The following is a 27687-nucleotide window of genomic DNA, read 5'->3' as shown; positions in this document are numbered from 1 at the left end:
GAGGCACAGAGAGGTTCACAAACTGGTCAAAGATTGCAAGTAGGAGAGCTGGGCTTTGAAACCAGGAAGCTGACACCAGAATTGGTGCTCATGTCCAGTATGGAACATGGCCTCTTGGTTCAACTTTATCCTACAAAGAACTTGACACAGAGGAAGGCCATCTTGTTGCTCACTTCCTACTTCCTCATAACACCCTTCCAGAACTAGTTTTTCTGAATGGGAAAGAAAAAGAGGATGAGGAAGGTGTCATCCCTCCTGTGGATTGTCTGAGGTTCATGAATCCTTTCTGAAGCCTTGAGACAGGGAGACTCCAAAATCTGTATATCCTTGGGTTGAAGCTCCAAAAGGAACCACCCTGGCAAAAGGGATAAGGGCAGGAGTGAGACACTGATAATCGTAACTTCCTTGCAAAATTTCAGGTATGTGCAAATAATTGACTCAGCCTTTTCAACATGTCTTTATTTGCTTAAATTAACAAAATATAGGTTACATGCTATTTTCAGGTAAACTGCTTTTTCACTGAAGCAGAAAGCGATATTCACAACTTGGGGTACTACATACTTGGAGTTTTAGTATTTAAATAGCAAGCCAGAGTTCTGTACAAAATCAACATTTGGTGTAATGTTGTCCAAATATGTGAAGGATTTTTAAATGTTAGCTCTGTTACATTTTGTTCTAGCAAAGCAAAGATCAAGATTCAAAATGCAATGTTAATATTTTATTAAATGCCTTTCGGGCTTAATAAATACAGTATGCACATTGGACTTTCTCACGCAGCTACTCATATACAAATATTCCAGTTACCGTTGTGGGGTTATGAACGATCAGCCTCAGTCTAATGGCCAATGGGGAGTCAAATTTTTTTTTTAAAGAAAGAATGGAAGGAATTAGAAGGCAAAAACAGGGAGGTAATCATAGGCCTGAAGAAAAAGGATGAAAGAAAAATATGCCACTTGGCTAGTCAGTTGGCTGTTTCAGAGTGACAGCAGTCAAAATCCTGGAGAGCATTCGGTAGTGCCCTATTTTCAGAGTGTCACAAGAAGGCGAATGTTATGCTGCCCTAGCCCTTAGAGAGCTGATAGCCTTGGATGGTTTTACCCTGAATTCTCTTGGGGTGAATCCCATGTGCTGTCCTTCAGGTTTGCATTCTTATTCATTAGCCCAGTAGGCAAGGTTGGCCAACCCTTCCCTTTGCTCTGCACTTGTGCATGGGTGTTCATAGAATTCAGCACCCCAACTGGGATACTTTTGAGAGCTGAGGTGATGCTCTTAGTAATTATCCTGGGGCAGAGTTATAAACCAGGGTCGGTCCAGGCAAATCAGGATTTTGGTCACTCAATATCATACAAAACCAAGATTTAGCCTTAATTCTTACAAAGTCAGTGTATATTTACCATCGGGCTAGATCTAATTAAGTCTCTCATACCCAGAGTCAAGAACTAAAAACAGGCTTTATAATATACTTCCTCACACTTTTTAAATTACTTTTCTTAGACATCTTTTTTCTCCCTCAAAATGAAATTTTACTTGGAAGGCTAACATGAGAAACAGATGAAATGTGAGCCACTTTGAGTGCAGTGGGTGTGGGCGCTGAGAGTTTCTCCTTCTCCCCTAGCAGCTTTGGAGGGGCCTAAGAGAGACCTCTGGCTCCTCGATCCACAGTTTGGAAACCACCATAATAGACCATACTCTCTCCATCTCAACATAAACTTGATCCTCGAACATTCTCACATGATTCATTTGGTTGGAAAAGACTAAAGTTTGGTAATCTAGATTTCCTGGTTCTGGCAAGGCATACCCAGAGCACCATAGAAGTCTGTCTTCAATTACTATAGGCTACTGAGGGAATGAACTTGTGACAGGACCCTGAGAGTTGGAGGCCTCACAGATGTTGCCAGCCTCCTGCATGATTTTACCAGAGGCACTAATGAGCTATATTAATAATGAACAGAAGGCAAGCCATGCCTCTGAGGACTTGGTACATTTTCCCGGCACAGAATTAGGTTTGTACCCACAGAAACCCACACTATTCCCTTCAGCATCCCTTTGTGGGAGCCTGATCTCAGGAGATGAGTGGGTAGGAAACCCAAACAGCTTTGGCACTTTGCGGTGGTGGTGAGGTTGAAAAGAAAGAGCTTTAGGCAAGGGGGCAAGGGAAATGTGTCAGGGATTGACAAAGCGCTCAGTGAGGGCAGGGGTGGGGGGTGGGGATGATTAGAAGTGGATGAGGCTCAGGGGGAACCCTTGGCCAAGAGAAAAAGCTGGTATCCAGCCATCAGAGATGGGCCAGGTCTTCTCAAGGAATGTACTGGAACTTTAGGAGGAGAGAAAGCAACACAAGAAACAGTACCTAGCTCTATCAGTAAGAGTTGAAACTACTAACCAAGAGGCAGTTTTTACTTAGACACAGTACCAGAGGGCTACTGCTTATGGTCAGTCTGCGATGTCCCTTGACCCCTGCTTTACTTGGCAGCCGTGCCTAAGGAAAGCCTACAGCTGGGTTCGACCCACCCAGGACAGTCATCGCCACCTACTAGAATCATGATTCAAGAATCTAGGGAGAGATAACGAGTCACTGTAGGCTGGCTATGTATTTTTAAACATATTAGGTGACCATAAACATCACAGGCATCATCTTCTAATAAAAAGAGTGTGTGTTTCTACAGAGTGTGTATGTGTGTGTGTGTGCACGCGCACGCACACGCACGTATGCGCATGCACACATACGTATGTCTGTGTCCTTGTGAGGCTCTTCCAGATCAGGTAAGAAGCCCTAAGCTAGCAGTATGATTTCAAGGTCTCCTGCTCTGTATTTTAATGAGTCTGAAGCCAGAAACACATATTTATGGAGTCCAAAGGAGGGGTCTTGGGAACCACCCTATTAGCCCAGTCAGTCTTTCTCCATCTTCCTGCACAGAAAAATCATTTGGGGAAGACTTTTAGAAAAGACCATAGCTGGGGATCCAGTCTAGGCCAAACTAAATCAGAATCTCAGAGGTTGAGGCCTCAGCATTGATATATATATTTGAAGTTCCCCTAGATGATTCTAACGTGCTGGCAGCATTGAGAACACAATCCAGCATCTCCCTTAGCAGTAATGAGCTGATGACTATTCTGACAGTCTAAATAAGCAGCACTTAGATGGCCAGGCTTCCTCCCCACGCCCCTAGTTCAGTGCTGAGGAGAAATCCACTGCTCCTAAGGCGACAACTTCTGCAGTTACTTTATGGGGCCTAGGGCCTCAGAGCAAGATCTCCAGGAGGGAGCTCTACTCAGGACACAAGAGGTTAGCCTGCAGGTGCTGACCACTTTGGGGGCCCCTGAAAATATGCTCCAAATGCCACATCTAATGAGCTGATGCCAAATGAGGCAGACCCAGGCAGGAATCTAAGTACTGCTGGTTTTCCATTAGCTAAAGTTTGTATTTTCTTGAACTTTCTCTCTTATATCTGCACCAATTACTTGAGAATATCCTCTTCAATACCTCATTCTCCTTGTCGTCTCTGGTAAGTTGGCTTATTTAATAAAGGTGATTTTCATATATACAACTACTAACATTTTTATCTATCTAGAAAAAGATTATTACTTCCACACATTCAACTAAATCATCATTAATAAGGTAACATATCAAGCACCATATTTTTGCAACTAAAAGGAAATTTACCATGTATTGCATATTAGTCAAAGGAAAACAATTTCTGAAAAGCACCTCAGCATCAGCTTGCAATTAGGTATCTAGAATATGGACAGTCTATTTTAGTGGAGTTGTGTAAAATAGCACTGAAGAGGACCCTGCATGGCTGTTAGAAACCAAGGGCCCAGGGAAAGACCTGAGAAGCATTTACAGGACTGAGGATAAACCCCCAGTCATGTAGTCTTGAGCCATTTTTAAAGATTTGCACCATTCGCCAGTCTCCAGCAAATGACAGCTCATGCAGAAAGTTATATTTGAGCTGCCTAGTTCTCATTTTCCAAATGCAATTTTAAAACTGTCCACTTAGATACCTAAAAGCACTGCTTGTTTTTCCATTTTCCTCTCCAGTAATTCTTTTAAACTCTCATCTCGGTGCTTGAAGTACAAGTAATCAGAAAAGGAGGGCCCCTGCCGGGCACTCTGCAGAGCCCTGAGGCGGAGACACTCTTCTCTCCTGGCCAATTCTCTCTCCTGGCTGCCCTCTGCCCCGAGGCTGTCCTTGCTCCTCTCCTGGTGCTCTCCTTTTGGCTTGTCCTCCTCAGCCTCGGCCTCCTCCTCCTCCTCCTCCTCGCAGGTGTCCTGGAGTGCCCTGGGAGCCTGCTCGGGCTGCGTGGGTAGATTGTGGGGTGTGCAGGGCTGCCTGCTCTGGGGGGCCAGACCTGGGCTGTCTCCTCCCACCTCACAGCCGGTGTCCTCCTCCTCTTCCTCATGGCAGGAGCTGCCCCGGGCGCTCTCCCCATCTGACTGGAACACTGGCCCCTTCAGCCCACGCTTCTGGGAAAGGTCAAAGGGCTCCTCCTGCTCCAGACTCCTGAGTACTCCTGCTGTCTGGGCCAGGGCAATTCTCCCCCTTCCAAAACCTGTAATAAAAAGTAATATTCAGGCCCCAGGAAAAGCTGTGAAAATGGGTCATTGGATGGTACTCAGGGCCATTTAGTATAGTTTGATTTTACATTTTAAAAACAAATTCCCAGGGGCGCCTGGGAGGCTCTGTCGGTTAAGCGTCCCATTCTTGATTTCAGCTCAGGTCATGAGTTCAAGCCGCACACTGGGCTCCATACTGGGTGTGGAGCCTACTTAAAAAAATTAAACTAGTAAAATAAAATAAAAATAAATAAAAGTAAATTCCCAGTAAGACTGTGGACAGATGGGCCTTGTTACAGATGTAGTTTACATCAGTATTACTCCTTTAAGGTAAATTGGGCGACACGTGCCAAAAGCTTAAAATAAGCATAGCTTGACTTAGCAATTATACCATTGAGGATTGAAACTATGAAAATAGTCAGACAGGTGCACAAAATGCATAAGGATGTTCATCACCACATTTTTTTTTTACAGTGAAACTGAAATGATAGAGGTTTATTTAGAGAAATAATAACATGAACCATGTATAGAAGATACAGAGACCTACTAGTAGTGATGAAAAGGTATTCTATGTATTTTAAATAAAAAACATATTTATCATATACATATATATTTATAGTGTAGTCCCAATTTTATCTATCTTCATCAAAAAATAGCTGGAAGGATTTATGTAAAAATCTCAAACATTAGGTGATTCTGACATTTTTTTCTTTTCACTTCTAATACATTTCTCATTATTTTCCATGAGCATATATTTTGCCATGAGAAAAAGATAAAACTGTAAGAAAGATATTTTCATCTTGAAAAAAATATATATACCATTTGGGGCCAAGGAGGCCACTCCATAGCCAGGCCCCTGAGCAGAAATAGGATAGAGAGGGCACAGAGAGATCCAAAGCCCCGGTGTCCAACCACGAGTATCCCTGCTGTTGGACACAGCCCTGTGAAAGGCTCTCACTCTGAGTTTCATTTTGAGGGCCCTGCAGGGAGGGATTTTTCAGGAGCCAACAAACACATGGTAAGGCTCCGCCTGGTTTGATCTTGAAGGTCTCTGCTCCTGATAAGCCAGCAGCCAGGCCCTGAGGAGGAGGTGGGGACAATCAGGCGTCCAGGGTGGGGGCACAGAAAGGAGACAGAAGTCCAACTCAGCCTGCCTTATGATATTGTCAGGCAATGGAGATGTCTATAGCTTTGATCATATAAGGGGCACAGGGAGGATCTTTTTAATCTGACTCATGATTTTTGAGCCATTTCAAACACTAGAGTGAAAAAGTGCTAACACCTTTTGTAGATGAAAACATTAAAATTGTTGAAAGTCTGTTAACTTTCAAAGCATCTCTCTGATATATAGTGATGCTCTTTATTTTTCCAAAAGAATGACAGAGTTGTTAGGTGCCTTTTAGGATTTAAGACCCCAATTGGGGTAAGATACAGTGACCAGGTTAGGCTCTCAAATGGAGGACTGTCTCCTTATTGCTTTCTGTCCCCAGCCCCAGTGATTAAACAAACTTCACCTTCTGGAAAAATCCAGGCCTATGTTGGAAATTGGCTCAGACAGCTAGAGATGCAAAGAATAATTTAGGAGAAAACCAGTTTGGAGAAAGAAAACGGCTTTTGTTTTTTAACCAGAATTTTTTCAGGGTTTTTTGCATAAACTCTAGGCTTTGTTTTGCGATGGCCACAGCTCCCTGTCAGCCAGGAGCAGTGTGAGCTCAGTGGGTGCCATGAAAACCAGAAAAACTATAATCGTTCTGTTTCATGCTGTGGGTATATATGAATATCATATTTATGAATACGTGTGCCTATTTGACCACCTCCAAGAAGGGGAAGGAGAAACAGCTAACATGAATGGATCACCCCACGTGTTCACCTAGTGTAGGGAGCACCGGCTTCATTCAGAAATTTGGCAGTTGGAATCCCAGTTCTGCCTTCAGACTTTGGTGTTGGACATCGAACGCTTTATAGTGCCTCTTGGTCTTGGTCTCCTCATATAAAACGGGACTAACACAGGCTAGTCTGTGAAATTGTGTGCACAAACAGTCTGTGCTGTCATCACAGCTGTATCAGAAAACAGCAGGTCATAGGATTTTGTAGGTTACATCACTGTGTGTCTGCTCTCCCATACATGGACCTTCCAGGGAGCAAAGATGGTCTCACTTCCCCAGTCTCTTCGTCAGCACGTAGTGTGCTGTTTGGAATAGAAGTGTATTTCTTGTCTGTCTGTTGAAGGACCAGTTGATTAAGGAACTAGAGAGCAATCTGCTGAATTTAGCAGATCGGGAACATAGACTCTTCGAGGCTAAAGGCCTGGGAGTGAGAAAATGAAAAGAGGTAAGACTGTTTTATCAGTTCAGTGAGGCCTCAGTGTGGGAGGCGGTGGTGCTTGCTCTGCATACGGGCCAGTTAGCCCCACCAAGCAGGAAAACTGTCCCTGGGTGCCTCTGGTTGTGAATGCAGGAGACCTAGCCCGCTACACACACACTTCTGCCAACGAGGAGCTTACAGACCTGTTTCTTAGAAAGGAAAGAAAAATCACGTGTTCTTTAACTGCAGAGTGATGAAAAGGACCCACTAAAGGCTTTAGGGTTGGAAAGGTCTGTGTTCAAATGTTGACTCTGCTCCTTTTGAGTTGAGCAGCTTTGCGAAAATCATGAAGCCTCCCAACTGTAAAATGGGGGTAATAGAAGTTCTTCTCACCCTGAGTTGTTGAAAGATTGAAGGAGCCAAGACACCTGATGTGGTGTCAAGAGCCAAAACTAATAACAGTACTGACTGGCATCATTCTGATATTCCAATTTCTCCTCTATAATTCACTTCTACATACTACCTTCAGATAGTGGCACTGTATTTGTTATAGTCATATTGTAAGCCTCTTCCTTCTCTGCTGTGTCTTGAAAATTATGATCCCTTTTCAACAATAGGAATAGCCCCCCAAAGTAAAGCCCCCTAAAACCAAATTCAGCTCCCTTTTGTTATCCACTGGTCTCAGCAGCCTTGGGTGCTTCCTGGAGGAGATTACCTTGAGAATGGAGGCCCCGCTCCATGACCCCATGCTTGACTTTCATGTGGCGTGTCAGGTTCCCCTTTAGGGTGAATTTGCTCGGACAGTAAAGACACTTGAAGGGTTTGCTGTCGGAGTGCAGGTGCATGTGACCCATGAGGTTGTGCATCCGGTTGAATTCCTTTCCACACAGCTGTCAGAAACAATGATGAGGGGAAGACAGGTCAGTTGTGGCAGTGGGCCCTGCCAGATAATCCCATACCCGGGCCTGAGTAAGGATGAACGTGCTTTGACTTTGTGGGGGATCCTGGCATTTGAAGTGACCTCCAAGTAAAAGGTCCCCAGTAACATCAGGGAGGGCGTGGATGGTGCCTAGGCTCAGAGGGGAAGCCGGTAGGGATGGACTCCTGAGATTGTGTCCCTATTACATTAAACATAAGGCAAAACTTGCAAACCTATTATAGCTTCATTTTGATGTAAGCTGTAGAAAAGTAGAAGGGCTGATCTGAAAAGCAAATCTCCAAGTATGCTTCACTTTAAGAGTAAGTATATGATTGCTTGTTTAATGCTTATGGAGCATTATAGCATGGAAGATAATGTCCCAAGTCCACTGTAGAGTATCACATCTAATTCCCACATCAGTCCTCTGAGTTGGGTACTGTTATCACTCCCATTTTGCAGACAGACAAACTGAGGGATGAAGGCACTTTGGCCAAGGCACACAGCTAATGGGTGTTGGAGCTGGGAACATGAACTAAGGCCACTAGCCACCAGAGGCCATATGGTCAAACACCACACCATCCTGTGTCCCCTCAACATAACTTTTTTGTTAGACTGTATCGTGCAATGTCTTCTTGTGGGGACGGGTGTCAAAATTAGAAGAAACAAATAGAGACCTAAAGGAAGGAATGCGTCTTGTCTGTGCGCAGAGATTTGAAGTACTGAAAATATTATCTCAGCTATACAAAAGTAAATGTGTTTTATTTGTTCCTTTCTTTTTGTCCTTTTGTCATTTCTTTTTCCAGCAAAGTGCAGATATGTGTTAGGTTAGAACAGTGGTTCTCCAACTTCTTTTGTAAGAAGGGTTTGGAGAATCCGGCCCTTCCTTGGCTGTGCTGAGAAAAAGAGAAAGAAGGTTTTTTGTCTGTGCTAAGGCCAGAGTTAAGGGAGCAATGTTTCCCTTCCCTCTCCAACCTTGGAGGCCCATGTTGTGAGGGCACTGAGATGAGGGGAGAGATGGCTGGGAGACAGGTCTTGGGGTACAGTGTCCCCTGAGCTGACCCCAGTTTTCCTTTCTCACAGAGAGATATTTTCAGGTACAGTGTTGTGGATTCTGAATGGAATGTTTATTAATGAAGGCACTGTTTCGTTCAGGCGGCCTTGGAAGTGAGAGTTAAGCTGGCCCTGCAAAATGGGTAGACCTAACAGTGACCTTGGGAGGCCAGCCGAAAAGAATGCTGGGTGGTAAGAGACAGCCAGCTGGGATGACAACTCTGTCGCAGACAATCCTCGCATGGATAATAACTAATTGGTTCTGTATTTGTAAATGATTCATATTTGGGGGTTTTAAGTACTTTTTTCCCTTTTAACATCCTTACTGGCAAGAATGAATTTGACATACTGGTGTCCCACGCTCGGTATTCAGTGCATCTGCACACCACATTCATGGGGAAAAGGTGACCCAAGAGGGAAACGGCTGGGAGTGTTGGTCTCATTTTAATGTCTCGGGGAGAAGCCCTACATGTGGGATGGACACTTGCTTTCTTTTATTCTTAGTAGAGACGATCTGGTAAGATGAATCAATCTGTGACTCAGCTTGGCACGTGTGTGGAAGTTCTGGTACAGTACTGTTTATTAGCTTAGCTTAGTTTATCTAGTTCTCCCTCCTGGCTAGGGAGGAAAGCAAGCTTTAAGTCTAGAGATTCTGTATTAGGAATTTCCACTCATGAGTCTTTTTAGAAAAAAGTTTATCTCCTTTGGTTTGTGGGGTGGTTCCTGATTATTTGGGGTGAGGTTGCAGCAAAAGATCTGAAAACAGCACAAGCCCTGGGGGGTTAAGCATAAGACACATAGGAGGAAATGAGCAGGAGGCTGCAAGATTAGACTACTCTACTAGTCCAAGCTTGAATGGGTCTCATGCTAGTTTAATCCAGACAAAATTGAAGAGATGGGTGCCTTCTGGACTTGGCTCCTATAAAGGGGAGATTCTGCGTTTAGTTACTATCTCTAGTTGCTATGGTATTAGAAGCTGGACTTGTCTGAAAGGGCTTTTATAAAGGAGATGGAATTTTAGCCTAACCTTGAGGAATGTATAGGGTGCTGTTTGTTTTTGTGTTCATACAGAATAAAATCTCTTCATTATTTTCAGGGACTTTATTCATCCTTAAACTACAGGCAACACAGTGATCACCGCTGTGATAATGACCAACTATTTGTTGTTGCCACAGCTACTGTGACTTGAAGGTCAGAGGAATAATGCAGTTCATCTACTCTGAGGTCCCACTTCCCTTTCCCATTCCCCAACCCAACCCACTCCCACCCCAACACACAGAGGTATGCACACACCAGAATGGCTACTGATAAGTAATTTCCACATTCTTTCTTAGCTTTAAACAAGCCATGTTTTATGATCCTTTAACATAGCCCAATGTGTTTCTACCATAATGCTTTTCTGACTCAATTCATTCACTCCTAAACATCGTGGGACATTTTTAGTGGTACAACAGTATATCAGGACATTAAAGTGATATTGTCCCCTGAACTCAAAGCATATGGCTTTGGGGAAGGTCCACAGTGGGGGATGGGATGACTGGTCAGCTTTATTATCTGAGAGTGACTGGTAGAGGAGACTTATTTCTGTGCTGTTGGTAAAGTTAACCATTTACATACAGAGTTACCCTTCATGGTTTATGGTAGTCTTTCAGGCCCACCAATGGAAAGCTTTTGCAGGGTTGAAGGAGGGTGTGTCAACTCATAAAGATGTCTGGGACACTAAAGGAGCTCTAGGTTATTTTCTGAAATGCAAGGGGTACTTTCCTTTTCTTTGTGGTCAGCCTCAGGATCAAGCACAGAGTTATCCACACAATAATACTTAATAAATACCTAAGTATTTAGTTGCAGGAAGAAGCAAACAAGTCAGGAAAGTATCACTACCCCATGCAAAAATTCCAAAAAGCAGCCATCACCAAATCTCTTCCTTTCTCCCACTAAAATGCGTATAAGCCCTATACACACTAGTTCACAAACCAGAATCCCTAGTGGGAGAAGGATAGATAGGGATGAGTACTCAGGACCTGAGATACTAGACACTATTCACACCTCTGTGGTAGAAACCCTTAGCTTCTTCCTTTCAATTTCTGACCCTTCCACAAAACCCTTTGGTCCTTGTCCAGAATATCTGGCCTCTTTTTCTTTCTCAGAAGACCATCCTCACATGACAATAGATGATTGTAGAAGGTACTTTATGTCTGTGAAATTCAGAGTCCCCTCATTCCCTGTTAGTGAAAAGAGGCCAGAGAAAATGAACTGGGTGAATTGAAGATGGCACCCTTGGGTGGGGTTTGAGATGTGAGCTCCAAGAAGAGTCATTACAGTAGAGAAGGGGAAGTAGACGGGAAGAAAGAAGAAGAGTCGGGGAGGATCACCAAAATGCTAGTTTCTTCTCCTGGGAAATGCAGTCAGTCTATGTCTAGGCCCCTTATAATCATGAGATATGTGGCTAAGAGCTTACCCACGTCAAGACTTGCTGAATCATCTCCTGCCAAGGTCTGTGGGGGATTAAATTAGGGCGGCTGTCAATACAGGAAGCTCCTGGAATGGTGAAGTTTCAGATTTCATGGTGCAGGTGGTCATCTCAATGGGTCTGCCCCTCCTGAACTCTCAGTTGCTCTAATGAAGGGTATTCATGTGCCTCTGATCTCAAATCTCAGCTTTTTCATCAAAGACCCACTTTTATGCTTACTTTTTAAATGGAGGGGGACCTCAACATTTAATAGAAAATTGGAACAAATGTTTTGAACTGTCCTTTAAAAGTGGGTTGCATGAATCATTAGGTTTGGAGATAGCAGAGCAGAGAGGTAATGGTGAGACCACAGAAGGAGAGAGAACTTGCTCCATTTTCTCTTCTGTAAAATGTCAATGACCATAATAGTTTCTTATGAAGGTTGCTGTAAGGATCAAATGAGATAATTCATGTAAAGGGCTTGCTAAACAGTAAATATTAGCATCATTAACATGTACATAGTAGTCTCTCACATTCTGGAAATTGAGAGATCTTTAGAGAGAAGAGTGTTTTTTGTTGGTTTTTTTTTTTTAAGATTTTATTTATTTGACAGACAGAGATTACAAGTGGGCAGAGACACAGGCAGAGAGAGGAGGAAGCAGGCTCCCCACTGAGCAGAGAGCCCGATGTGGGGCTCGATCCCAGGACCCTGGGATCATGACCTGAGCCGAAGGCAGAGGCTTTAGCCACCCAGGTGCCCCGAGAAGAGTGTTTTTTAAACTAATTATTTGGAGGAAATATTAACAGGAGGACGAAGTAAGGAGTCCTTTGAGTAAATAGTCGCCAGGTCACTTGAGGCATACAGAAATGGAAGGAGCTGTGTCTGACCCCGCACTGAGAAATGTGGTTAGAAAGAGAAGATTCATCCTGAATTGCAGCCTTTGGGAGAGTCCTTTCTGTGGCTCCCCAATCCTCAGCCCTTTTAATAACTGGCCGATGCCCAGTTCACTTATTCAGATTCTGGCCTCCTCATACCCCTTCCCTCCCTGTCCAGGGCCTGGAGGCACCTCAGGCCACTTCCCGTGAGCTGCAGTGACAATGTGGACAGCCAGCGACACCAAGAAGCCGGCTGCGTGCAGAGACGAGGTGATGGCAGCAGGCTGCCCTGGGCCAGAGGCCCACAGAGCCAAGAAGAGGCACGCCACTTCGTGCCAACCAGCTACTCTGAGCCTGAGGACTGAGATGCACCAGGAAGCCTGTGTTTTCCTATTCTAAGAGAAAAGGTCAAAGAGCCGAAGCCTGCAGCCGAGGAGAATGGCCTCTGCTCAGCTGCCCTTCCCTTACATTCTTCTCTCTCTCTCTCTTTTAATAAGAAGGGTGTTCCTTTCCTCAAAGGGAGAGAGAGGGAGGGAGGGAGAGAGAGACTGTAAACTGTCCAAAAGGACCGTGAGAAAACAGGAAGCTTTGAAAAGTACAAGAGAAAGCAAGATGAAATCTATTTGCAGGAGGGCCCCTGGGGACATGTGAGGCATTGTGAAGCAGGCAGTTCATACAGCTATATCCTTCCTTCTGCTGAGGAGGGCTGTGCTGCCAAAAGGCTGCTATCTGGTCACTGCCTTAACCCTCTCCATGCCAGTCTGAGAGCCCTGACCCAAAGTTCTGGGCCCCTAAATGTCCCCCACTGGTTTGTCCCCCACGGGGCCTCCAAGAGCTGGAACGGGAAGCAGAGCCATGGTGGCAAAGGCAGTGGGGACCCTTTCCAAGGAGACCTCCTCTTCTATCAACTCTGCCCTCCGCCTTCAGGCCTCTGCCTCAGATGAGGCTGCAGATGACCTGGTGACTCATAACTTAGGCAGCTCCCGGCTTCACCCATCTCAGAGGAGAATTTGTCCCGGAAACTCTGGATGGCTGCTTTTCCTGGACAGGTTTCCCAAAGACGGCAGCTGGTTCTTTGCTATTATGGAGTGTGGCTGCTACAAGGATAGCATCCCGATCAACCCCTGCGTGCTTACGCAGAATCTGGGAAGCATATTTGTGAAACATGGCTCAAGTCTACAGGCACAGGTCTTTGGAGCTACTCCAGCTGGCTCCAAGAAGCAGGGAGTCCAAAAGTGAAGCCAATAGCAAAAGAGCCCAGAAAGGCAGTAATTTTTTTTTTAAGGAAAAAAAAAAAAGAAAGAAATGAATGGAAAATCTTTCCTCTCCTCTGATTTTCCATCCCATTGTTAATGCTTAATCTCACAGTGAGCGAATGTTCTGCTTGCTGTGGACAGCTGTGTCCACTGAGCATGGGGCCAGAGAGAGCCAGGCCAGGTTACAACAGGGGCTGGACTTCTAGGTTAGCCAGGATTTTTAGTGGTGAGAAACCCAAGAGAGTAGAATCTGTTACTTAAACAATCTCCCCTTTTTACAAGGTTTTGGGTCAAAGAGACAAAGCTAACTCTTGGAGCATGATTGGAGCAAGGTCTGCCTCTTTTTCCAGCCATGCCAATCGTGAAAAGGGACTATCTCCTCCTTGTTACCCGTGAGAAACGTTGGGTTTCGTTTTCTGGGCCTCTTCTCCAACATCACTATGCAATCAGCCAGCCACCCATCTCTGACTGGCTGTGAATTTTGTAGCGATGAGCACATGGCCCTCCAGCACGTGGCAGCACACCATCTTGAGATGACCCAGTCCAGTGGGATCTGGAGCTAGTTTACAAACACACAGAGCCCTGTCACATACTCTAGAAACTCAGACATGTGCTGAAATTCCTTTGAAATGAAGAAAGGTGATGACACAAAGAGGATACCAACCAGGGGAGCACTTGGCAGGAACATGGGACAGGGAGATGGGGAAAGGGAGATGCTTCTGACACCTTCCTGGAGGTAGAAGGCTCTTCAGTGAGGTGACTGACACCTGTTCTTGTTTCAGAGATGTCTAAGAATGGAGAAGAGCCAACTGTTTGACAAAATACCCTTCATCAACAACTTATTTTTTTACAGATAGATACACTCTCCTAGGCAGCCTCCTGACCCATAGTTTGGTCTCCTGGGAAAACCAGGATGGTTTCTGCAGATGACTCATCTCATTCCCACAACAGGCCCATCTGCCACTGAAGAATATAAACTGTACATCATCTCAGAGCTGATATTTCATCCTGCAGGACTCTTTTGTGGAAGCTGGTGGTATAAGCATACATCCAGAGCCTAATGCATGCTCAAGGAGAGGTCACACTGAGTTTCTAAACCATGGAGTGGAACTTCAGGTGCCCATTGAGCCCTGTATAGTGCACCATCACTGGGGTGGATGGAGGACGAGGGGAGGCATAAAGCATTGAGCAGGACTAGCTCACTGATCATTGGGCCCAGTTTGCACTACCATGTACAATCTTCTATACACTGGTACCAGAGAGAACCTTCTAAACCCTCAGATACCACCTGGTTCAAGAAATCCTCCAGGCCCCTCTGAGGCCCTTGAGGTAGGCACACAGAACTGCCTCTGCATCCGCAGGTCAAACCCAGCCTGTAAGCCCTTTTCCTGTTGCTGCTGTGCTCCCTGACATATCCCTGGTCTCAGAGAGATTTTCCACCTGGTTTAACCGCTACTGCTGGACCTGAACTGATGAGGTAGAAGTGGGAGTTGGTTGGACTGAACACGTATGGAAGGGACAGCAAGCATGACTCCCTTCATGTTTTAACAAGGTACATGTTTGGCCACCGGTTGATAAGATAGAAAACCCAGTTCGTGCTTAAAACCCAAGAGTAAACTCAGTGCAACGCATGAGGAGTGACCGACAGCCTGTTTGCACCCCCACTGTAGGAGACAGCAAACCCCTAGCAGGCAGGAACAGCTCCGTTAAAAGCAAGGGCTCAAGTGGGAAGTGGGAGGGAAATCAAGATGTCTAATGAGAGCGCAAAGAGGTGGGTGGAATCCCCAGGCTCATGCTGTCAGGGCTGGCTCCATGGACATGTGACCAATGCAGTCACACAGGCCCCAACTCAGAAGAGTCCTGAGTTTACCACCTTGAAATTCTTCATAATGTTTGAACAAGGGCCCTCACATTTTCATTTTGCCCCAGGCACTATGAATTATGTAGCCCCGTCTGCAGGCAGCTTCCTCCCCCTTGAGCTCAGATCACTCAAGATGGACATAAATTGACTTTCAAACCACTGGGAACTTGAAGGGAAAGAGGGGAAACACAAGTGGGTGGCAGGAAAGGGCTGGAGGGAGAAACCTCCCTCCCCCACCTCCAGAGAATGCTCATACAGGTCTAGGGAAGCTCTGGTTCCTGACCCCTCTCACCCTGTCCAGGAGCGGCCAACACAGGAAAGCAGTTTGCTTCGCAGGGGGTTCCTTCAAGGAGGGGGGGCAGGGGACATGCTACAGAGGGATTAAAGCAGGAACAGCCCTTTGGATGGATGGAGCATATCCTGGGGACCCCATCAGACATACAGTGACTAAGAAGAAAAACTTCATTTCAAACAGAGAGGCTCTAACTGAAGTTGTGATTCCCCTTTCCTTCCCCCTCAGCTCTCTCTTCACCATGGGGATGACACGTGTCTGTACATTCCTTGAATTAAACTACCCAATCCTCAGCAAAATTCCTTCTCACTCTGGAGGTGGAGAAGGGGAACAATGTGAGGAGGGGATGGGAAGAGTGGGGAAGAGTCTGGAAAACCCAAGCATTTCTAAGTAATACCAGTCATTGTCTTGAGTCTTATAAATCTCCAGCTCCCATGTGATAAAATAAAAATCCAACAAGTTAACGTGATACAGACATTTTAATGAAGGTGCTCAGTCCTTGCCCTCCATGGTCTTAGGAACAAATGGGAAACACTTTAGATGACTACTCTCACCTTGACCCAAACAAGTATTTCTAAGGTCATTAGAGGGGCTAACCTCAGAATCTCATTCATCTTGCCTGGGAGACCTGCCCTCAAATTACATGGCTCAGTCCAAGTGTCAGGAGGGCAAGAGAGGAGCTATGAGAAGGAAGGGGCAGTGCTAGAAGCCTCTCTGACACCTTTCTCTATTCTACTCATTGGCTTGTAAGAAGAGGACTATACCCAACTGTTCCTTTCTAGAATGGGAACTCTCTGCATCACCTTCGCCCTCTAACAACCTCATTCCCCAAATGGGCCTTCCATCCTCAGATCTCCCTTACTAGCTCCCTCCTCCCCTGCACAGTCTGATTCCACAGTGAGACAAACAGGGCAGGCTTCTCAGGGACCAGCTAAGGCCTGGTGTGAGCATAGGTGGTGCAAGGAGGAGCAGAGCAGCAGATGGGCCTGGGGCTGGCCACAGACCTACTCTGAGCCTGGGTGACCCCACTGATGAAGCAAGTAGAAAGTTTCCCAGAGATTCTCCCCCCAGGGCATTAGCATAACCTTCTGAGTCCTCCCCCTCCCGTATCCCTCCTGGGGCCCACTGCCCACCTTGCATTTGAAAGGCTTTACATCAGAGTGGACGATCATGTGTGCCTTGAGGGTCTGTTTCTGCACAAAACTCTTGTAGCAGAGGTGACACTGGTAGGCGCGAATGTTGGTGTGGATCAGCACGTGTCTCTTCATGTTGGCCAACAGAGTGAACTCCCGCCCGCAAATTCCGCATTTGTGCTCCTTCACGCCCTGGAGGGAAGCAAGATTCCAAACATGCTGTGGTTAGCAGGTAACTCACTTTCTTTCGTCAGAATCTTTGCCTTCATTTTTCTCTTTGCCACACAAGTCCATGAAAAGCTTGGTGACAGATGCAGAGTCCCAAATGGTGTGGCATTAGCCTTGTGAATTGCTGTTTTCTTGAAAAGTGTTGCTTACGTACTCTTTTTTTGTTTTCTGAAAACCAGGAACTAAGCCAGAACTTTAGAGGAAAAGAAAGCTACAACTCTTGTTCCTGCTGGGACAGGGGTTAATTCTACAGTAACAGTTCTGGGCATTCATAGGATTTTGGTAAGAGCACTATGGAATGATATGTGAAATGAGTCTATAATCCATCTTTCCTGATAATGGAAAAATAAAATCTCCTCAAGTGATAACGTCATTTCTCATATGAAAACCAATGTTTCCTTGCCTTCTCATTAATGGACTTGAAAACCCCAGAAGAACAATTCATATGCACACTTGAATAAATTACAATTGGATAATCACCTCTTGAAATAGTCTCCTGGGCTCCTACAGGTCATAGTGACCTCTACGTGATTTGGCTATGGAGCCTCAGCTCAGCTAGCTTCTGTCCTATAGAGAAATTTGGCAGAGGACAGCTTTCTGAATTAGAAAACAGGACAGAAGGAGACTTTCTACTTTCCTTGCTGTTTATGGAGAAGTGTTTGAATACTTAAGCATCAATGCCCTCAGTTGAAAGCACTCCCAGGGACTCATAGCTTATATTATCTATTCCTGACTCACAGTGCTTTCCTGATAAGACATTTGCAAGCCATCTTAACACAAAAGGAAAACTTAGAGAATGATGGCGTTAAAACCAAGGTTGTTACAGGATTATAACAAGTTATTTAGCTAATAACTGTACCTTATAAAACACATATTATCTGGTATCCTTAGTGACCTGGGGAGAGAGGAGTTCCAAGTTTAGCTCTGAGGCTCTTTGCTTATATGTCCATTTCTTTAATGTGGGCCATGATAAGAAAATAGCCCTCAGTTCTGGTGAGCCCATGGCATGCAAGGGTGAGTCCAGGTCTCTGCCCAGTCATGTATTGGCTGTGTAACTTCAGACAAGTTTTGTGGCCTTTCCTGATGATGGCTTTCCCTCATCTCAAGATGTGGTGGTGGGTCATGAGAATCAGGGACTCTTACCAGCTGGAATACTCTTGAGTCTAGATGACTGTAGGTGAGTATGAATCTATGGTAAGGAAGAGACCTAAATTTTAATGGCCTCCTAAGAAGATGAATTTTAACAATGTGTTGCATATTCAAGCCATGAGTTTAAAATCTTAAAATTAATAAAAATTATGTTCTTGATGGGTTTTAAACATTTCTTCAGCATCTTTCTTCTCAAGATCCTATTATCCTGCAACCAAGGAGAAGAATCTACTTATCACTGGTTTTGGAATTCTCTAAAGAGAATTCAGTGTCCCAAGTAAAATTCACAGGTAGGCTGGCCTACAACTCCAGTGAATGGAAGGCTGGACACAACTTGGGGAACAAAGGAAGTGACTGTGTCACTAAGAGGATCAGTGATAGCACAGAGAGAGAGCCCGTGGGAGTTGTCAGAAGTGAGGGAGGGAAATGAGGAGAAGGGGGACACTTGACAGAGCGTTCAAGAGCTGGACTCCCGGATTCTGGGTGACTGTTCCATGCTTCAGTGCCTTCATCTGCAAGTCTGGAGCAAAGATACCCACAGGTAGGGGTGCCTGGGTGGCTCAGTGGGTTAAAGCCTCTGCCTTCGGCTCAGGTCATGATCTCAGGGTCCTGGAATCGAGCCCCACATCAGGCTCTCTGCTCAGCAGGGAACCTGCTTCCCCCCACCCTCTGCCTACCTCTCTGCCTACTTGTGATCTCTGTCAAATAAATAAAATAAAATCTTAAAAAAAAAAAAAAAAAAGATACCCACTGGTAGCTCTTAGAGTTGTTGACCAGGATCAAATGAGAAGTAAAGCACCTGTGCCACAGCAAGTGTTCAGTAAATACTACCTCTCATTGTTTGCTGACACTGTGGATTAAAATGTGTTTAGCTTCCTAATTCAAATGAGACATTTCAGATACCAGGCCGTTTTGTCCATTTTTACTTCATTTTCTACTATCTTACAGATTTTTTTTGTGTTCCAAAATGCATCTTTGGCTCCTTTTCATATATGTAGGAGCCCCTGAAATCAGCATATGGTCCCCTTTGTGGCTGAATCTCAGCACAGTTTCTTTGCTGATGGCTCCTGCATTAGGCAGGTGCCTCCTGTCCGGAAGGTGCCTTTGATAGGGCAGAAGCTGTTGGTATACTACCCACAAGGCAGCCACCCATTTCACTTCTGCTGCAGAGCCAAAACATGCCCATGTTGTGTCCTAGCCTAGCAAATGAAACTCATTATGGCAAAGTAGAGATACTATCTTGGCTGGGCAAAGTCTTCCACTGACCTTTCTGAATTAAAGAGTGCTTTAGAAACGCTGGCTTACTAGAAGTCTCTTCTGCCAATAAACCACTTGAGGTCAAAAAGTGTGAGGGTAGAGGTCAGTGGGGCAAAGTTGCTCTCTGGGAAGCTCGAAGCCAACCCAAGTCAGCTTAGCAGGGTAAGATTTCTGGGATACAACTGGGGCCTGGCCTTAGTTCATCCTGCCTGACTCCAGAGCTCTGCTTGCAGTCTAGGCTGAGCTTAGATCCCTGGGCCTGTATTTCCCCCTTAAAGACCTGAGCCCAGGGACGATGAAACCAAAGCAAACAGAAGGATGCTATCTCATGCCTCCCACAAAAGACACCACAGGGCACTGCAGGCAACCAGCTGGGGACTCTGCTACGGGAAGCACAGGCCTTGCTGGACCCAGAGCCATATGCATATGAAGCAGTTCTCACAGCGAAGGGAGAAACAACCCAAAATGTAGCCACTGCTCCAGCAGCAAAGGACCAAGAGAAGTATTTAGAAGAAGGCTCTGATGAGTATATCCCAGGCACAGAGCTGGTTTGGGGTAAATAAGCCTAAGAACACACTCGTGCTAGTGCCCTGGATAAGGTTTCCAGACACCGAATTTTAGGGTTTGGAGGAGGCTAAGAAGCAACAGCACAAGGACCTGTTCTTTCCTTCGGCCTTCCTCACCCTCCTTTCCAAACTGGCCACATTATTTATTTCGAGGCCCATCTTAGACTCTAGAAGGCTGGATGGGAAAGGACTTGCTTGCTGGTGTCTCAACCAAGGGGAGGAAAAGGTGAGGACTCAGGGAAGCAGCCCCTTGCCCCTCCAGTACTAAGCGGAGGGCAGCGAAAGGCCCCTGGCCCCCTCCACCCCTCCCCTACCCGGGGCTCTGAGCTGGCTCCCCAAGTGCCCGCCCCCGGGGCCCGCGGAGCCCACAGTACCTTGTGGGTGAGCGAGTGCTGCTTGAGGTGGTGGGGCTGCACGAACTCCATGCCGCACTCGGAGCAGATATAGGGCCGGATGTCCTTGTGCTTCATCATGTGGTTCTGCAGCTGGCTTGGGTACTGGAAGGTCTTGTCACACTCAGAGCAGCTGTACTGGATGGGGCCGCGGTGCGTGGTGAGGTGCCTCTTGAGCTGGGCCAACGTAGGGAAGTCGAGGCCGCACTCGACGCAGATGTTGTCGCGCCCGCTGGCGTGCTTGGCCTCGTGGGCCTTGAGCTCGCTGGGGTAGGCGAAGCCGCGGCCACACACGCGGCAGTTGTGCGGCTTCACCTCGCTGTGCTGCATCATGTGGCGCTTCAGGTGGCTGGTCTGCGTGAAGGCCTTGTGGCACACCTGGCACTTGTGGGGCCGCGTGCCCTGGTGGGTGAGCATGTGGGTGTGCAGGTGGCTGAGCTGCTTGAAGAGCTTCCCGCAGCGCGTGCACGCGTGCGGCTTGATCCCGCTGTGGCCCAGGATGTGGGTGACCAGGTTGTACTTGGAGGTGTAGGACTTCTCGCAGGTGGGGCACTGCCAGCGCTTCTGCGCCCCGCCCACATCCACGTAGTAGCTGTCGTCGATGCGCACGTTCACGTCCACCCGCTCCACTTTCTGCTTGGTCTCCTCGCTCTCCGGAGGTTCGGCTTTGCGCGGCAGCAGCGCTTCCGGGGGCTGCTTGGGCAGGAAGGTGTGCCGGCCGAAGGGGAAGGGGGAGGCCGAGGGCATGAAGAAGGGGAACATGAGCCCCGGGGGCACCTTGGGGTAGTAGGGGTAGGGCGTGGGCAGGAACGGGGCAGGGGCCGGCTGGGGCCACACGGCGCTGGGCTTCACGGGCTCCTGCTTGACGGGCTTGCCCCCCAAGTGTTCCAGGGTGCGGTAGAATTGGAAGCCCACGTTGCACAGGTCGATCATTTGCGAGTCATACTTGGGGCGCGGGGGTTGCGGAAAGAGCAGAGGGAGGCTCGGAGGGCCTTGGTTTTTGCTCTCCTCAGAGTGGAGGGAGAGAGGGGCTTCTTCCGCGGGGTGGTTGTACGGCATCTTAGTGGGCATGCTCTTCCGTTTCCGGGACCCTCCTCCTTCAAAGACCCCCGGGAATCCGTCTAGGTGTCCCGGAGGAGGCTCATACCGAAATTGGGAAAAAGGCCCCCGGAGAGCTTCTGGGAAGGGGTGCCTTTGGGGAGCTTTCCCTCGGGAAACCACTGGCTGCAGGCAGTGGGGAAAGGAGGGGGCTCTCTTCACACCCAAACTGAAGTGCACATCCTCATCTTTGATCATCTTCATTTCCTTCTGCATCCTTGGCAATTTTCCTTTAAAGAGAAAGAAACTTACTGTTTAAAAAAAGAGTCCCTTTTTTCCCCTGAAGGGTTCTGGCTATGTACCAGTACTAATTTATGAAGAGTGATGCTTGTTTACTACTGACCCTCACTTATCCTAGGGCTGTTTGAAGTATGATTTTTTTTCCCCCCTTACAGACCCATTTCCTGGATAGCCCGGGCCCCCTGGATTGGGACCCTAGAGGTTCAGTCTAAATCCACAGCCACAGAATCCTAGCTGGGGTTTGGCGGGGAGGGTGTGAGAGTACACTGAACTGGGAAGAAACCTGAGAGTTCAACCAGCCATGGTGCCCACTTAAGATGAAGTTACAAAAAAAAGAAAAAAAAAGGGTAGCAAGACCCAGACAGATGAAGTGGCATGCTGAAGCCCACAGCTGGTCAGGGCAGGAGTCGGAACTGGGACCCATTCTGATAGCCTGAGATGGAACTGTCATCTGTTAGTGGTGACTTATATTTGTCTTTGGGGTTGTTTGTGTTCTGAAGGAACCAATTTCCCCTACCCCTCTCTGTCTTGGGGGCCTTGGCTTCTGGAGGGTGGGGAGTACTCAGGTCCACACAGGTGAAGAGATTTGCCTGCTTAACTGGGCTCTCAGATTTTCTGAGTTACCCACTCCAAGCAAGGTGTGCTGCCGGGGTATATCAAGTGGATGAGGTCAATGGGATCCAGAGAAGCCTATAAGCCCATGTCACAGAGTCCCCTTGGCAACTTTTGCATTTTCATCTTCCACCTGGAGCAACCTCAGGTGCAAATTTCCAAGATTGGGGAATCTCTAAAACTGTACTTGCCTCTCCTCCTTTCACACAGGTGTCCGGGTAAAGGCTGACTTTCAGTGATTCCTGAGGTGCGTGACATTTCGTTGCTGAGCTGGTTACTGACTGCATCCTGGTGACTGCATCAGGTATGTGGGGGAGAGCCTGTGAGCTGGAGTGTAAACCAAGGACTCTGCTTTCTTTCACGTGTCTCCTTGCCATTTTTCTACACTCCGCATGTGGATAGTGGTAGAAAGAACCAAGTGGTCCTGACTCCACGTTTCCAGGGAGGCCCTTTGTACTGAAGTCCTCTGAGTTTGAATAGGATACCTAGGGCCCTGGCCCTGTGAGAATGGCTACATGCTGAGCAATGTAGGGTGAGGGTCCCAGGGGTGAGGGAACCAACAGCTTCTACTGATTTTGGTCCTTGATGGACCAAATGTAGATTAACAAGGACCTAGATAGTCCCCAAATTGCACATGTGTCTTCATGGGAGGATTGAAAACTGAAGCACAATTAAAACAAAATGGGTCTTTTTACATTGGATTACCAATTCCATATACAGATGAACCAACTGAGAGAAAAAATAGGTATTTGTATTATATGAATATTTGGGCATTACTTAAAACTGTTACATAAAATCATCAGAAAATGAAAAAATAATGGCATTAATCTTTGCTTTGTATTTATGTGGTGGTTTGTCTTCTTTCCATGGGTTTGGAAGTTAGTAATTAAGAGCAAGAGTTTGCTTATTTAGCACTGACCAGAATTTATTAGCTTTTTGTGTGTGTATTTTCTTGTTAAGCAGGTATTAGATAATGCATGGCTAATGAGGTCTGGTATCTCTATACCAGTGTTATATCTTCTACTAGAAAGCTACTTACATGGAAGTGGATGTTACCCCTAATTTTGAAATAGAAGGTGTTTTGGTATATACATATTATTTTTGCCTTTGTTTAGTATCTTTGTTTTTGGTTGTGATATAGTCTAGTAATTGAGTCACTTTACTGTATTAGAAGTGAGATTTTTAATACAATACTAATTTCAAAAGCATACTTGTTTTCAGTGTTTGCATTTTATCACCATCACCCTAGTAAGGCAAAAAAACATTGTTGAACAGAGATATTGTGTTTTTAAACATCAACAGAGTTGTGGCCCCCAAAGGCAGAGATTTTCTGTATATGCATTTTAGTTTCCTCCCTATTTTAATATGATTACAATTTTCTCCTGTTTCTGACTTGTGTGTATACATAACCTATCCCTAAAACAGTAGTGTGCCTATTCTGGAACAAAATCATTAATTCAGGAGCTTTAAAAAGGCATTGAGATCCATCCACAGGCATTTTCCCAGAACTTTAAAACAGTAGTCCCCTCTGCATAAAGATCTTAAGGGATACTAGCAGTCCCTACAGAGGTCAAGGAAAACTGGATCTGCTTCCTCTCAGCCCTCTTGAGAGAGAAATCAGCCATAGCTGCTGCTAGTTATTAATATCCCTGTCTTCTGGGCACAGGGTGCTAAGGAGAAGCCCTAAGGTGTAAAAAGAAAACCACAAAAAGCAAACTCATTGGGGGTGGGGAATGTTGAAGGGAAGAACAGGGAAAGGATCTTTTCTCCAGGAGGTAATTTATCTTGAAATCAGTTGACTTACAGCTCTGGCCTCTACAAAAATATTAACAAACTCCTAGAAATCCTCAGTGTGGACCACCCACAGACTCCCCTCTATTTCTAAAAAATAAGTCCACAGGCATCCATGGCAGATAGGGATTCCCATTCAGGTGGCAAGAATGGATTCCCATTCAGGTGGCAAGAGAGATCTGAGTGACACAGTCATCTTGGTCAAAGGCAGACGACTGGGGAACCGCAGGCCCTCCCCTGGCCAGTAACCCATGGCTTCCCCCAGAAAACTGGCCTGTCGTAAGACCATTCCCCATTAGGATGAGCAAGACCATATGTAAAAAAGAAGAACTGAAATTGTAAAATAGCCACCTGTGGGATAGTTTGGAGCTTTGCTTTGGAGGCTGAGGATCTAGATTTGAATTCTTTGTGTTAGCAGCTATGAGGAACTGAGCAAGTTAACTTTGGGGCTTGGTTTCCTTGGGAGTTGGGATATCCCCACTAGGTTGTTGGAAACTTAAAATAGAGCATGTATGTGAAAGTGTGTTAAACACTAGATAGCATGGTACTCTCGAGGGGTAAGAAAGAGTGGACAGGAGGGGAGGTTTGCTGTTGTGATCGGTAGACTGATGATGACTGACAGCATCTCTCTTTTCCATGCTGAAGCTCTTGGTCAGCCTCTGGGTCTCTGCTTTGCAGGTCAGAACATAGACTGGACTCATTAACCCTGAGTTGATCTTGTCACAGCCGTAGATGTGAACCACACTACAACAGGCCAGTGGGTGAGGTCAGGACACGGGTATTCATTCAGTGTGGGGATCAAACTTCTGGTTTGAGACTACTCCCCCATCCCTTCTCTCTGACTGTCTTTCCTATTATGGTAATGGTAACTTACTGTCAAATGATTTGTTCAATAAATACTTATACATGTATGCATGGTACATCTCTTAAGAGAAATGAAAGTCTCTTTCATTTGCAGATGTAATCTTGCAGTTTTCTGTAAATTGAACTTTTTTTCAAAATAAAAAGTGAAATTATGCATTGTACATCTCTTAAGAGGAAAAAAAAAAAAAAAGAACAGATGGGTTTGGTGAGTGGGGACCAAAGGGATGTGGTGGCTTGTAAGGTCTTCAGCCAATCTGTGGGAAGCTGAAGGATTGCCCCTAGTCTAATATCAGAGGTCACCTTCCCAGAGACAGGAGGATCTGTTTGTCAAACCCCAAGTCTCAGATACTTAGGACAGTGCTGAGCCAACAGTGGCCAACTGACTCTCACAATTCCTGCTAGGAACTGGGTCTGTTTTGTTCACCCGGCAAGTGCCGGACGCCAAGGAAATGCTCAAGAAATTGCTGTGGGTTGAGAGAAGGGAGGAAAGCTCTTGTTTTTAGTCTCCATATGGAACTTTTCAATGTATAATTTTATCTTTATTTAGCCTGCAGATGACTTTTTGAGCCATCCCTAATCAGAGCATGAACACACTCATAAACTCTCAGATAATTATTGTGGGAGGAACTTGAAATATACACCTTGTGTGTGCTATTTCTTACCCTCCTCAGTTTCCAAGGGCTCCCTTCCCTGACCTGATCCTCAAATCAGGGTAAGCCCTACATCCTGGCTATTTCCAGGATGCAAAGTATATGGAAGCTAATGCTGGGGAGCCATCCTCAAAGTGCTTTATAAGGGTCTGCAACCCAGTTGGAAAACAGATGCCCAAAAAGGCCAACAGGCAAGAGTGACTAGAAAGACAGACCTTTGGGGGTGCCTGGGTGGCTCAGTCAGTTATGCATCTGCCTCTTAATCTCAGCTCAGGCCTTGATCTCAGGGGTGTGAGTCAAGCCCTGTAAGGAGCCTACTTTAAAAAGGTTGGGGGAGGCGTGGATCAAGAATGTGAAACCTAGACCAAGACTAAGTAGTCACCCTGTGCTCTTCCATCTAAAGAAGATATTTGGAAGGGTAGTAGCAGTCCACATTTTGTGCTGTGAAGTGAGTGTGGAGGTTTAGAATAATCACAGATTTTCATTGCTACTGTCCGAGAATGTCTCTGACTTTCTTCCTTATATACTCAAATCACCAAGGCAAATGGACTATAAATCAGGAAGCGAATAATTTCAGGAGGAAAATACTGGGTTGATCTGTGTTAGAAGAATCTGGGACTTAAGATGTCTTTGTTCATGGGTATTATCCACAAGAGTTAGGGATGAGGAAATGGGAATGAAAAGATTTTAAAAACAAAAATAAAATCTCCTTCTGAACCATAAGGACCAATTAGAAACGCAAGGCCTACGATGAAACCACATTTAGTTTGGGAAAAAAAAATTCTTCTAATAATGCCCTTTAATCAGGAATTCACCTACTGCACTAAAATATAAATATTCCCCAGATAAAATTACTGGTATTTTGTGGTTCTCACTCGAATCTAAGGTCATTCCAGTAAATGGTATCAGAAGAGTCATGGTGAGTCAGCATGCCAGAGGCAGATCTGCTTACCTTAACTTCATAACACTGATTTTTGTTCATCTTGAAATTTATGGAAAAATATTCTCTCACATTCTTTACTCCTTGAAGCTTTCCACATTTCATTGGAAAATGTTACATCTTGCTTTTGGAGGCACTGGCTTCCTTTTTGATTTGAGAGAGTGGCACTTTCTTATGTGGTCTACTTGGAGCGCTGCTCTCAACAAAGATGGATGCAGGGAGGAGGTGGGCATTGAGGAGACATTTAAGATAAAGCACCAGTGCTAAGAGAAGCAAAGGGTAGGGTGTTGAGGGGGAAGGAATCAGGAAGGCAGGATGAGAGATATATGGATTCTGTTCATGCAAGAAAGTTTTGTAACATTCCTCCAAAGTGAGATGTTATTGGATCACCTGGTTCTTTGTGATTTTGATAACAAAAGAACTTCGAATCTTAGAATTCAACATTGTAATGATGGAACACTATTGTCTTAAGATATATGTAGTTGTATTGCTGAGTTCTTCATCTGTGTATATTTGGCAAATAAGGATTCAGTCTTGTATTCCTGTGATTGGCAGGAATAGAAGGGTCTCTATGCAGCTGGCAAATAAGGCAATATGTTCCAAAGAAAGGAATTGTCTGCCTTGTCACACCCTGGATTAGTGGTATACCTAAAAAGAGGTAACCAGCTACCTCTGCTAACTATCTGCTAGCAAGATCCCAGGTAGGGTCCTTCTGGATGGCCTTGTGGCCCTTATTTAATTTATAAACCCAAATTTATAAACCCAAAATTAATTTATAAACCCAATTAATAAATTAATTAAACCCAATTAATAAAACCTAATTAACTTATAAACGCAAAAGGAGGTAACCAGCTACCTACTTGCTAGCTACCTGCTAGCAAGATCCCAGGTAGGGCCCATCTGGATGGCCTTGTGCCCCTTATTTAATTTATAAACCCAAATTCCTCCCATTTTGTTGTAAAGTAATCTGTCAGCCTACAGCCTGGTGGTCAGAAGATATTAATTGGCCATGAGACCTATTTACATGTAAAACAGTTAATTGAACTCACATAATTTATTTTCTTAGGTTTCTAGAAATCACCAGGACATTACATGGTTAAAGTCGTTTAGTTTTTCATTGTTTAGATTGTCCATGCTGAGTATGCATATATACCATATATATTGACATGTACACCAAAAAGGTCTTATTAAAACAGTGACAA

General features: G+C 45.5%; 1 protein-coding gene across 4 annotated transcripts in view; it reads right to left on the bottom strand.

The window, feature by feature from the left end:
* Window positions 1-444: 444 nt before the first annotated feature.
* ZNF366 (zinc finger protein 366) overlaps window positions 445-27687 on the bottom strand; it is a 69313-nt gene continuing 42070 nt past the window's right edge. For all 4 annotated transcript variants that reach the window (XM_082722926.1, XM_082722924.1, XM_082722925.1 and 1 more), the window contains 4 exons: window positions 20273-21618; window positions 16699-16890; window positions 7578-7752; window positions 445-4554 (listed from right to left, as the gene is read on the bottom strand). In XM_082722926.1, coding sequence (XP_082579052.1) covers window positions 3998-4554; window positions 7578-7752; window positions 16699-16890; window positions 20273-21604 — 2256 coding nt within the window. In that variant the 5' untranslated portion in view covers window positions 21605-21618 and the 3' untranslated portion in view covers window positions 445-3997. The remainder of the gene's footprint in view (window positions 4555-7577; window positions 7753-16698; window positions 16891-20272; window positions 21619-27687) is intronic.

The sequence above is a fragment of the Mustela nivalis genome (genome assembly GCF_964662115.1).
Source record: "Mustela nivalis genome assembly, chromosome: 3".
Taxonomy (NCBI): Eukaryota; Metazoa; Chordata; class Mammalia; order Carnivora; family Mustelidae; genus Mustela; species Mustela nivalis.
The sequence above is the reverse complement of the archived record's forward strand: the minus strand, read 5'-3'. Positions and strand labels throughout refer to the sequence as shown.